The sequence below is a fragment of the Fusarium flagelliforme genome (assembly GCF_020744385.1).
Source record: "Fusarium flagelliforme strain FIESC 12 MPI-CAGE-AA-0113 chromosome Unknown B0J16scaffold_8, whole genome shotgun sequence".
Lineage (NCBI taxonomy): Eukaryota > Fungi > Ascomycota > Sordariomycetes > Hypocreales > Nectriaceae > Fusarium > Fusarium flagelliforme.
Genome location: NW_025763510.1, coordinates 562,047 through 574,495, shown reverse-complemented (window position 1 = coordinate 574,495; position 12,449 = coordinate 562,047). Strand labels below are relative to the sequence as shown.

The 12,449-nt window shown below is 51.3% G+C and overlaps 3 protein-coding genes across 3 annotated transcripts; 1 reads left to right on the top strand and 2 right to left on the bottom strand.

Annotated features, from left to right (window-relative positions):
• Positions 1–858: 858 nt before the first annotated feature.
• B0J16DRAFT_276613 (uncharacterized protein) lies at positions 859–2,373 on the bottom strand (the record flags this gene model as incomplete). Its single annotated transcript, XM_046123759.1, has 4 exons — positions 859–1,206; positions 1,254–2,025; positions 2,077–2,194; positions 2,250–2,373. The coding sequence occupies 4 exons, from the start codon at positions 2,371–2,373 to the stop codon at positions 859–861; spliced, it is 1,362 nt and encodes a 453-aa protein (XP_045977660.1).
• Positions 2,374–3,581: 1,208 nt separating this feature from the next.
• Positions 3,582–4,917, top strand: B0J16DRAFT_375970 (histidine phosphatase superfamily). The gene is made up of 3 exons (XM_046130744.1): positions 3,582–3,767; positions 3,820–4,041; positions 4,093–4,917. The coding sequence occupies exons 1-3, from the start codon at positions 3,615–3,617 to the stop codon at positions 4,804–4,806; spliced, it is 1,089 nt and encodes a 362-aa protein (XP_045977659.1). The 5' UTR covers positions 3,582–3,614; the 3' UTR covers positions 4,807–4,917.
• A 1-nt stretch (position 4,918) lies between these two features.
• On the bottom strand, positions 4,919–5,562 carry B0J16DRAFT_349875 (uncharacterized protein). The gene has a single exon (XM_046128970.1). It carries the CDS (start codon positions 5,467–5,469, stop codon positions 4,984–4,986), a length of 486 nt encoding a protein of 161 aa, XP_045977658.1. The 5' UTR covers positions 5,470–5,562; the 3' UTR covers positions 4,919–4,983.
• Between the last annotated feature and the right edge of the window lie 6,887 nt (positions 5,563–12,449).

Sequence of the window (12,449 nt, the reverse complement as noted above, 5' to 3'; positions counted from 1 at the left end):
CTGGGGAAAAGGAGGGAGAGCCGCCTTTAGAGTTCCACTTTGGAGGGGTTCTGGAGATAAAGAAGATTCTACAGATATGCAAGGTTTGAAGGTTACTGTTATGACGATTGATACCATTGATGAGGAAATTCCGTCGGATTGATTGATGATCTTGCCCATTGACATTGTGCTACCTAACCCGAAGATTGCGTCTTATCGAGATCGCTTACACGCTGCATGGCTAGCTCCAAGTTTCGCTTCAATCACCTGGTTTGTACCTGTCTGTGTACTACGCCCAGTATGACTCTACTGCTTGTAGTGTAACAGTGTGTCCTCCGAGTGCGGAATAATAGACATTCCTCAATCTTTTCTCCACTACAAGGGCGTACTGAGTAAGGGCGTAACAAACAATTGGTTCTCAAATAACGACACTCATCAAAGATAACAATCATCTATCAACAATTCCGCATCATGACAGGTTACATGCAAGAGTAGTCATGTGCCGATAAAATCCCTGTCTATCAATTCTGACCTTGATTACACGCGTCTTGTTTATAAAAAGTTTTTTTTTATGACAGCGGAATTGAAGGACAAATCCGTGGGTAGCCGTCAATTGCCTTGTGTCGGGCGTCATGAGGTCATGCCGCTCCAATTGAATGGGACAATTGAGGAAGGAGATAGATTTGACAAGGTTGCATTGCATTGCATTGGTTCGGGAATTTTGTGTCTTTTTTGTTGAGGTGTCATGATACAGTTGCAGTATCGGCATCATGATCAAGTGATTACTTTTAATTCCTGGCCTGTTGAAAGACCTTACAGACCGCCGCCACATTAATTACAGGTACCCTATCATGCCCCCAGGTTTAGTACCGTACCCTATCATGCCCTCTCAGCCTCCTTCTGTCTCTGCTCCTCCTCCAGAATCTCCCTCTCGCGCGCCGCTGCTTCAACACCTGCCTTCATGCCCTTGGCTCGTTGACGCGCCTCGTACATATCACGACTCTTCATGATACGATGCACGATTTCTCCAGCGTTGACATGTGAGAATGCATGCGTGCCGACTTCGCGCATGATACCCATTGCCTTGGGCGCTGTGTAGGGATCGTAGGTTAGAGGCATGAAGGATGTTGGGCCGTGGTATACGGCGTCTGGGAGACCGCGGGGAAGGGTGGTTAGGTAGGTCTTTGTGGGAGCGAAGGGGGCGCCGAAAACGACTGCGTTGATGTACTGCATCTTGTCAGCTTTGATACCAATTTGAGGGGTGGGAGGTTTACCTTGCATTGGAGCACGCAGAGACCGCGCTCGAAAATGTTCATGATGGGATAATTGATGCCCTTCCACTGGTTGATCACCCAATCTTCATGAACACCCACAACAACGTACGCAGGGGGATAATCCTCGCCCTTGCCCAGTCGCTCGTTGACAGCCTGCTCATCATACCAGCCATCCTTTCGCGCAAGCTCTTCCTCCGCAAGAGTAACTTGACGCAAAAACTCAATGTGACCGCTTGAAAAAAGATCATATCCTCCATCAACGTACACAACACGCTGTCCAGGCTTAGGTCCCGGTCCTTCAATAAGCTGTCTAAAGCTACCCCTCTCGTCATCAGCGTCCTCGGACTTTGCTTCTTGAGACGCAGTCCAGAAGAACACTTCAGCACCGGGGGCTTTTCCCGAAGCATCAGTAGCGTAAAGCTTCATGCGCTCAAGCATAGCTTCACCCTCGGCCTTGCGCTCTTCAGGTGTACCGTGACCTTCTTGGCCGGCGAGCTTCTTCTCGAGGGATTTGATAAAGTGGGTTTTTGTGCAGAGAAGCATGCGACCTACGAGGTCAGTGGTGGAAATGCCTGGGGATCGCTTCACGACTTTGAAGCGGCCTGCTTCCTTTACGAAGCGGTAGCAGTCGTTTCCGTCGCTGTCGGAGGTGATGTCGTCGCCGTGGACGACGTATTTGCAGCCGTAGTGGGTGATGTAGGGGAGGGAGGTGACGTAGGGCGCGTGGCCGACTGAGCGGGTTACCCATCGACAAGCGTCAGTAGCAGCGAGTCTATAAGACTATCAGTAAGTGAAAAGGGTGTCGCTTGACTTTGAGGATTACCGTTCTGGGAGGGTCATGACTGTAGGGCCCTTGTTGGCGAGGATGGCTTCATCTGAGTGAACACCTGCGTAGAGCTCATTTCCTAATTGGCGGGCTTGAACGATGGCGCCAGCGTGGCCTGGAGAGTCGGTCAGTCAGTTTCTAGTGAGGAGGAAGTGAGAGATGAGGCTTACCGTGATGGAAAAAGTCAAAGCAGCCATCTACCCAGATTCTTCCTTCGTACAGCTCAGGAGCAGGTTCACCCTCAAGATGAAGCTCATCTGGATCAACCGAGGGGTTAGTGGGGTCAGAAGACATGGTGGCGAAGGGATTCCCTGAGCAAGAATGAACAAGAGTGAGTTAAAGGGTATACAGCAAGAATAAACTGGTAAGTAAGAATGCGACAATAAAGTAGGAAGTGAAGATTGAAGAATGATGAATGCGATGTCTCTTCCAAGATTAGGGGTCTGATGAATTCAGGTACAATACGTAACTCAACTGAGCTGTTGGGGACTAACAATTTTGTGACCTTTTAATTGGTCCGTTTGGGGTGGGAGGTTCTGGACTTTAATGAGCTCGGGAGCTCGGCAAGCTAGTGACATGCAGTAATAGTGTTTCCGTAATCTCGTATGGATTTGTGAAGGATTTAGTGAAGATCTAATTGTTGAGGTCCATCCATGGGTGTACGTAGTACCCGTACGTACCATGTAGCATAAAGGAAGGGTTGTGGGATACAGCCCGAATTTGCACAATCACATGTGAAGCCCCGCTATGCTATGCTATGGCAATCTCATTTAATCCATGCTGTTCAACAAAAACACCAACCTCTTGACAAAGGGGTAATACAAACAAACTAACAAACTTATTCAGAGAAACAAACTAAATTTCTTCATTGAAAACTTCCACGGGTAGTGACATTCTCGAATAAATGATGCATATTCTGATGAGAGGTCAAACGTGGACATGCGCCACAACACGGATAAAGTCAGACTACAGATACCCTGTGTGGCATGAGATCGCGCGCTATTGGCAGAAGTGCGCGCCATGTTGTTGGTTCATCGTTTGACAGATGACGATGAGGCTCTTGATGCAGGAACAATCTATTAGAGTTAATATTTAATTACCGTGACAGTTGCCAGTAGATAACCACGCAGACATCCATGCCGCAACATATGGTAACCCGCCAAACAATAGCTCATATTCCGCCCACGTGCTTCACTCACCAGCTTTTCCTTATCTCCATCTCAATTCCCACGCGATAACTCCCCAAAACTATCCTATATAGAGTATCTCTCACCGAACACCAAGAATTAAACAACCCCCAAACCCTGTTTGTCCCCACCGACTCTTCCTCCACGTTTCCGATCAATTGGCTCCGATCTTTACCTTGTTCGCTCCAAGACCCTCGGGCCAAGATGCCCCCAAACGGGTGAAGTTCGTGGGGTAAACTGCACGATGATACCCTGCAGGCGACACAAAGCGGTATATAAATGGCTTTCCGGCCTTCAATTGCTCTTCATTGACAGAAAGTTGGGCTTGAGTTCAATTGACTTGTCATCATGAAGTTCACCACCGTCTCTACCCTTCTCGCCCTCGCGCCATCTGCCCTCGCAGATTGGCATTTTGCAAAGGGCAAGGAGATCAAGTATACTTCTGTAGAGGGCTTCTTTAAACAAGATGATCCTGCTACTGAGCCTAGTACTTTTGACTATGTACGCTCTCCCCTCCTCCCCTCACAACTCACGCACCGCTAACAGTAGCCAGGTCGACTGGAACTTCGGTCTTCTAAACCGCACATACCCCACAGACCCCAAGAACCCCCGCAAAGGCTACAAAACACAATGGGAGCGCTTCGAGCAATACGTCAAGCATCTCAACCGCAATGCCTCCCGCGATAAGACGCGGTACAAGGTTCTTGTCATGGGACGTCATGGTGAGGGGTGGCATAATGCTGCTGAGTCTTACTATGGCAAGGCAGCTTGGAACGTGAGTTACTCCCGTATTTGATGAGATTGGATGTGGTGCTAACGAGTGTAGTGTTACTGGGGCGTTCAATCTGGTAACGCCACTGCGACGTGGGAAGATCCCCTCCTCACACCCGCCGGCTTATCAGAATGCTACAAAGCAAATGCGTACTTCAAGTCGCGCTATGAATCAGAGGGAATGCCTTTCTTTGAGAGTTACTACGCCTCCCCTCTCGCCCGCTGTATGCAAACAGCCCACTACACCTTCGATGGTATCAAGCTCCCCAAGAACAAGCCCTTCGTCCCTATTGTCAAGGAACTTCTCCGCGAGGGAATCTCGATTCGAACTTGTGATCACAGAGGTAACAAGACTTACATCGAAAGTTTCACACCCAAGGTCAAGTTCGAGAAGGGATTTGCTTTTGAAGATCCGTTCTGGACGGGTGTCAAGGGTGAGACGGACGAACATCAACTTGAGCGCAGCAAGGAAGTTCTCGATGATATCTTCACCAGCGACAACAATGTTTGGCTGAGTATCAGCAGTCACTCTGGAGAAATCACCAAGTTGCTCGAGGCGCTGAACCATCGACCATTCAGACTTGCTACTGGTCAGATTATTCCTGTTCTTGTCAGGGCCGATGTTGTGCAGGAGGAGCCTACTTCTACGTTTGTTTCTTTCACTGCTGAGGCTACTTGCAATGCGCCGCCTGTAACCAGTGTTTGGCCTGGTGGTTGTGTTTGTTCCAGCTCTACGACGTTGGCTACTGCACCTGCGACGGCGACATGATTGAAGAAAGGAAATTGATCATGTTGTGATGACTATAACTAGTATATAGGAGATTCATGCCGTGATAACTAGATAAATAGTACATAGGAAATACATATCGCTTGACTTGACAAAAGAAATATGACAGCATGCGTCCATCCTCGCGGCTTGTTTCCAATCTTGCCGCTCTCATATCATTTAAATAACAGCGCCACTCGCGCACTTCGCTCCATCACCATTCAAGTTCAAGATATTGCCTCCTTGGATAGCCACGGGACTAGCCCCGCTGGCTAAATCGAACCTCCACGTCTGACCCAAGATGTTCTCCTGTGCGAAGAGCACATTATTCGGTGCAGCGATCGTAGCGCCCCAGACCAGGTTGAGTGCCGTGAGAAGGATTCCGGGGTATTGTCGGAACTTCTCCCAGGTATTTGTAGATGTAGACCAACGAACGATATTGGTCTGAAGAAGACCTGACTCAAGGACTGATGCCTGGACAGAGTAGAGATAGCTGCCTCCGCCGGGGACATAACTCCAATCACCAACACCGCTGAGCAGGTCTGCGTTCGAAGTACCCGTCGCGACCTTTCCAAAGTTCAAAGAACCCTTTTGCAGATTAATAGACCACCACTTCTTTCCACCTTCCGAAACAAACAAACGACCCTGATTATCGAAATCACCCATGCTGATCGACTGCGTTTCGAGAACAAGCGAGAGAAGTTCCCAATTACCGTTACTGGCGATACGGATAAGTTGTGACTGGGGACATCCAAGAAGACCACACAAAAGACTAGTAAGAAGACCCCGTGTTGCAAAACCGTAGATGTACCCGTCGGTGGGGTTGAAGCCGATACCGTTGATGCCGAGACCGGGACCGATACCATTGGCGATAGTGGTTCGGGCACCGGTGATGAGGTTGACGCGTGTGAGACTGGGGGCGAGCAAGCTTGAGACGATGTAGCCGAAGCCGTCGCAGTTGAAGGTTGGCATTCCTGTGGGTGCTGGAAGGGTGGATGTTGATGTGCTGCTTGAAGTAGTGGTTGGGGGTACGACGACGGCGGGCGCAGAAGTACTTGTTGAAACTGCTGCTGCTGCGGTGCTGGTTGAGGAGGATGTTGATGGGACCACAACAGCAGCGCTTGAAGAAGAAGTGGTTGAAACTACTGCGGCACTGCTTGAAGTGGATGCGGGGGGTACAACAGCAGCGCTACTTGAAGATGTCGTTGGGACCACAACAACAGGGCTTGAAGAGGATGTCGTTGGAACGACAGCGCCACTACTTGACGAAGAGGTTGTCGGCACCACAGCCGCACTGCTTGAAGTTGATGCGGGAGGTACAACAGCAGCGCTTGACGAAGATGTAGTTGGCACTACGGCAGCGCTGCTTGAAGTCGACGTTGCAGCAGGAGCCGGACTAGTCGTTGGACTAACTGGTGCTGCGCTGCTAGATGTAGATGTCACTGGAGGAGCAGCTGCACTAGAAGAGCTACTGATAGTTGTGACGGGAGTCTCCAAGCTCAACGATATCAACGAAGCAGACGAGAGACTGGACCTTGGTGTAGCAACAAGAGTCTGCACAATAACAGTTCCCGGCTCTCCGGTGGCTGTAGGAGGTACATAGAGCGTAGTCTCAGCAGTAGCCGTAGCTGCAGCAGCTACAAAAATCGTAGTATTTGTCGTAGGAACGATCGGTGCAGGTATTGTTGAAGCAGCTGTAGTTGGACCAGATGTTGCGACAAGAGTCTGCACAATAACAGTTCCTGGCTCTCCACTGGCAGTCGGCGCTACGTAGAGGGTGGTGCCAGCAGTAGCCGTACTTGGCGCAGCTACAAAGATCGTAGTGTTGGTCGTAGGAACAATCGGTGCTGAAGTAGTTGTAGTTGGTGTAGCTGACGTTGAGCCTGCTGTTGGTGTTTGGATGAGGACTGTTCCAGGTTCACCAGGTGCAGTGGGAGGAATGTAGATAGTCTCTGTGACTGAGGCTGGACCTCCAACTGTGCGAGTGATGTTTTGTACCGGTGAAGCGGACGTTGGCTCTAGAGTGGTTGTAGGGGTCTGGATGATGACTGTTCCGGGGTCGTTGGATCCTACAGGGGGAATGTAGATCGTGGTCGAGATACCGGCTGGACCGCCCACTGTCAGTGTAACGTTCGCGATGACAGGTGCTGATGTGGCTGCAGGTGCTCCAGTTGTAGGAGTTTGGATAACCACTGTTCCGACTCTATCGGGATCATCTGTTGCAGGTGGGAAGTAGACAGTCGTCTCAACTGAACCAGGCCCACCACTGTAGAGGGTTGTATTCCTGCCGACTGGCTCTGCACTAGCTGAAGCTGCTTCTGTGGTTGGTATCTGGACGATAACCTCACCAGGCTCACCAGAAGCAGTAGGAGGAATAAAGATGGTAGTGGTAACCGACGCAGGTCCTCCAATAGTACGAGTGACATTATATGGCTCGAAACCAGAAGTAGGCGTCTCAATGACCACAGTACCCTGTGCACTTGTTGCGTCCGAAGCAGGAGGGTAATAGGTAGTTCTTGTGGTAGATCCAGTATAACCAGTGAAGATGGTAGTGTTGGGGAACCTCACAATTACAACGGGATCACCACTGATAGTCGCAGTGGTAGTATCAATTGGCGAAGCGGCAGGGGTCTCGATGATGACTGTTCCAAGATCTCCAGGCTCACCAGGAGCCAAAGTAGTCGTTCGCTCAGCGGTAACTGGTCCGCCGCTGAAGATGGTGGTGTATTCGATCTCAGCATCATCCGCCGCAGTAGGCGTTTCAATGATGACTGTACCAAGATCTCCTGGCTCACCGGGAGCGAGAGTGGTAGTCCTTGAAGCAGTAACATCTCCACCACTGAAGATAGTAGTGTACTCAATCTCGTCCGTGGCGGTTGGGTCCTCGTCGTTATCACCAGTCGGTGTTTCAATGATGACTGTGCCCAAATCACCAGGCTGGCCAGGTGCTAAAGTAGTTGTTCGGGAGGCGGTTGCTGGACCTCCACTGAAGATGGTGGTGTACTCGACATCATCATCGTCTGTAGCAGTGGGATCCTCGCCATCATCGGCTCCAGTGGGCGTTTCGATGATAACGGTACCAAGACCGCCTGCGGTACCTGGAGCCAATGTTGTGGTTCTAGAAGCTGTGACTGGGCCGCCGCTGAAGATTGTAGTATACTCAATATCATCATCAGAAGCACCGGTAGGAGTCTCGATGATAACAGTACCGAGACCTCCTTCAGTACCCGGAGCCAAAGTTCTTGTTTGAGAAGCTGACACTGGGCCTCCACTGAAGATAGTGGTGTATTCGATCTCGTCATCGTCGTCGCTAGGAGCACTAGTCGGTGTTTCAATGATCACAGTGCCGATATCTCCTGATGAACCTGGGGCAAGTGTGATCGTTCGAGACACAGTTCCAGGTCCCCCACTGAAGACCGTAGTGTAGTCAATATCTTCATCGACAGGCGCTGTAGGTGTCTCAATTCTAACAGTGCCAAGGCCTCCTGATGACGCAGGAGCGATAGTGGTAGTTCGAGGAACATTGGCGGGACCACCAACAAATACAGTAGTGTATTGATCATCATCTGCAGATCCAGTTGGTGTTTCAATGATAACAGTGCCCAAGTCTCCTGAGGAGCCAGGTTGAAGGGTTCTTGTACGAGTAGTTGTTGCTGAGCCGCCGCTGAAGATAGTAGTATACTCAACATCGCTATCACCTGTGGGTGTCTCGATAACGACGGTACCGAGGTCTCCTGGTGAGCCGGGCTGAAGTGTTCGTGTGACACTAGCGGTTACAGGACCGCCGCTGAAGACGGTGGTATATTCAACCTCATCAGCGTCATCAGTAGCAGTGGCTGAGGCCTCATCGTCGGCCCCTGTAGGGGTCTCAATAATGACTGTGCCAAGTTCGTCAGGAGAGTCAGGCTGCAAAGTAACTGTGCGTGTAGCAGTACCAGACCACCCTCTGGTAGTGGTAGTATACTCAATCTCATCCACATCATTTGTAGCAGTGGCAGTAGCGGACGCCTCGTCGTCGCCATCATTGATGCCCGTAGGCGTCTCAATAATAACTGTACCAAGTTCGTCGGGAGAGTCGGGTTGCAGTGTAATCGTTCGTGTTGCAGTACCTGACCAGCCTCTGGAAGTGGTTGTGTACTCAATTTGACCGGTATCGTCCGTGGCGGTAGCTGAGGTCCCATTGTCGCCATCATCAGCTCCCGTAGGGGTCTCGATGATGACAGTACCAAGCTCGTCAGGATCATCAGGCTGTAATGTGATTGTGCGTGTAGCAGTTCCAGACCCACCTCTGGTAGTAGTGGTATACCCAATCTCATCATCAGAAGACCCTGTTGGAGTCACAACAATCTTGGTGCCAAGTTCGCCAGGGGAGCCGGGCTCCTGCGTGATTGTGCGAGTAACTGTTCCTGGTCCACCACTAGTGATAGTAGTGTACTGAGTCTCATCACCATCGTCGCTAGAGGACCCTGTCGGAGTCACAACGATAACAGTTCCAAGCTCATCGGACGAATCGGGTTGCTGTGTGATGGTGCGAGTGGCTGTGCCCGAACCACCACTGGTGATAGTAGTGTACTCGATGTCATCACTATCATCAGTAGCGGTCGCAGTCGCGTCACCATCGGTGCCTGTCTCTTCAGCTTCAGGGCCAGTAGGCGTCTCGATGATAACAGTTCCGAGGTCATCAGGAGAATCAGGCTCCAAAGTGATAGTACGAGTAGCAGTACCGGATCCGCCTCTGAAAGTGGTAGTATACTCAACACCATCATCCGCGGTTGGTGTCACGATGATAATTGTATCGAGCTCGCCAGAAACTGTAGCTGATACGTATCTTGTCTGTGTAGCTGTCACAGAACCACCAGTGTAGACCGTCGTGTTGGGTCTACCTTGGGGAGTAACAATGACACCTGTAGGTGTTTCTACGATGACTGTGCCAGGCTCACCGGATTCTCCAGGGAGGGTAACTGTAGTTGCAGCCGTTACTGGACCTCCTTGGGTGATAGTAGTGGCTATCTCGACATCGTCATCACCCGTGGCTGAAGGTTCTTCGTCGTCGCTGGACTCTGTCGGCGTCTGGATGAGGACTGTATCTGGAGCGCCTGACACGCCGGGAATAGTGATTGTTGTCGCAACAGAGACAGGGGCGCCTGTGGTGATGGTTGTAGCCTCAACTTCAGCACCCGAGGTAGTTGGTGTCTCAATAAAGACAGTGTCTGGGCCGCCCGAAACACCAGGGATGGTAGCGGTAGTAGCAGCAGTGACAGGACCACCCCGAATGATAGTGGTATACTGGACCTCGTCGTCCTCGTCGGTCGCTGAAGCTTCAGGTGTCTCAACAACGACAACATCCGGCTGACCAGCTGTACCAGGGATAGTGATTGTCGTGGCTGCTGTGACAGGGCCGCCTCTAGTAATGGTAGTAGCCTCAACCTCATCATCGTCAGATGAGCCAGTTGGTGTCTCCACGAAAATGGTATCTGGCTGGCCTGATGCACCAGTGACGGTAATCGTAGTGGCTACTGCGGCAGGGCCACCTCTGGTGATAGTTGTCGCTTGAGCTGTGCCAGTAGTTGGGGTTTCGACATAAACTGTATCTGGTTGACCTGATACTCCTGTCACAGTAATAGTTGTTGCCACTGACGCTGGTCCACCTCGAGTGATTGTAGTGGTACCATCAGTCACTGCAGCTGATCCGGTGGGAGTCTCGACGTAGACTGTATCTGGCTGACCAGATCCACCAGTGACTGTAATCGTCGTAGCCACCGTGGCAGGCCCGCCTCTGGTGATCGTAGTAACATCATTCTCATCCCCAGTCTCCGAGGCCGAGCCATCAGCTCCCGAAGTTGGAGTTTCAACATAGACTACATCTGGCTGGCCCGACACACCTGTAACAGTAATGGTAGTTGCAACAGAGGCCGGTCCTCCACGAGTAATTGTAGTAACCCCGTCCTCGTCACCAGTCTCAGAGGCTGCGCCGGTTGGTGTTACAACATAAGCTGTACCCGGCTGACCTGAGCTGCCCTGAACAGTGACGGTTGTAGCAGCTGAGGCTGGTCCACCACGGGTAATGGTGGTAGCAATAGATGTATCGACATCAGTCTCTCCAGATGATGTTGGGGTCTCGACATAAACAGTGTCCGGTTGACCTGACGCGCCTGGTATAGTGACTGTAGTTGCAACTGAGGCTGGGCCACCGCGGGTAATTGTGGTGGCCTCAGGTTCATCATCGTCAGTATCTGACGCTGAAGCAGACCCTCCAGTAGGGGTTTCGACATAAATAGTATCTGGTTGACCTGAAACTCCTGTGACGGTGATTGTTGTTGCAATCGAGGCCGGTCCACCTCTGGTGATCGTAGTGGCCTCGACCTCATCGTCATCAGTACCAGAAGCCGAGATGGCGGTTGATCCAGTAGGGGTTTCAACATAAACGACATCGGGCTGGCCCGACACGCCTGTGACTGTGATGGTCGTTGCGACTGAAGCTGGTCCGCCTCTTGTGATAGTAGTGACTTCGACTTCATCATCATCGTCACCAGTGATCGCAGCCGGTCCAGTCGGAGTCTCCACGTAGACGGTATCCGGTTCTCCAGATGCGCCTGTGACGGTAACTGTTATTTCGACTGTAGCCGGGCCACCTCTGGTAATTGTGGTGGCTCCAATACCAGTCGGGGTTTCCACGTAAACAGTATCCCGACCTCCTGATGGGCCCTGGATAGTAACCGTTGTGGCAACAGAAGCTGGCCCGCCTCTGGTAATTGTTGTAGGTTCAAGACGGTCATCAGTCTCCGAAGCTGTGCCACTAGTAGGGGTCTCCACGTAAACAGTGTCCCGTCCTCCTGATACGCCTTGGACGGTGACTGTGGTCGCGACAGAGGCTGGTCCGCCTCTAGTAATTGTTGTAGGCTCAAGCTCACCATCATCGGTTTCTGAAGCTGTGCCGTCGGTGGGTGTTTCCACATACACGATACCCGGCTGACCAGAAACACCAGTCACCGTTATCGTCGTCGCGACTGAGGCGGGACCACCTCGAGTAATTGTTGTGACGGCAACATTATCATTGCCAGTCTCTGAAGATACATCGCCAGTGGGAGTCTCCACGTAGACTATGTCAGGCTGGCCTGATACACCAGTGACAGTAGATGTGGTTGCGACCGAAGCTGGGCCACCTCTGGTGATTGTAGTAACTTCAGCTTCTTCATCGCCAGGTTCACCGGTAGCGGACCTCGTCGGAGTCTCAACATAGACAACATCGGGCTGCCCAGAAACCCCAGTGACTGTAACCGTCGTTGCAACTGAAGCTGGACCGCCTCTAGTGATGGTGGTAACCTCGGCTCCAGTTCCTGAAGGTCCATCACCGGCAGATCGGGTTGGAGTCTCAACATAAACAGTATCAGGCTGTCCAGAAACGCCGGTTACAGTGATCGTGGTCTCAATAGCAGCTGGACCACCACGGGTGATAGTAGTAGCCTCAACTTCGTCATCAGAAGCTGTTGCTCCACCAGCAGTAGGCGTTACGATAAAGACAGTATCAGGCTCGCCCGATGCAGTAGCAGATACAATGACAGTTCTTGTCGTACTTCCTGAGCCGCCACCAAAGACGGTAGTACTACTACGCGTAATCTCGGCACCTGTGGTTGGCGTCTCAATGA

Coding starts and splice junctions, on each gene's coding strand:
- B0J16DRAFT_375970 (XM_046130744.1), top strand. CDS start 3,615: ATGAAGTTCACCACCGTCTCTACCCTTCTCGCCCTCGCGCCATCTGCC. Junction 3,768..3,819: donor AGCCTAGTACTTTTGACTAT/GTACGCTCTCCC, acceptor AACAGTAGCCAG/GTCGACTGGAACTTCGGTCT. Junction 4,042..4,092: donor ATGGCAAGGCAGCTTGGAAC/GTGAGTTACTCC, acceptor TAACGAGTGTAG/TGTTACTGGGGCGTTCAATC.
- B0J16DRAFT_349875 (XM_046128970.1), bottom strand. CDS start 5,469: ATGGGTGATTTCGATAATCAGGGTCGTTTGTTTGTTTCGGAAGGTGGA.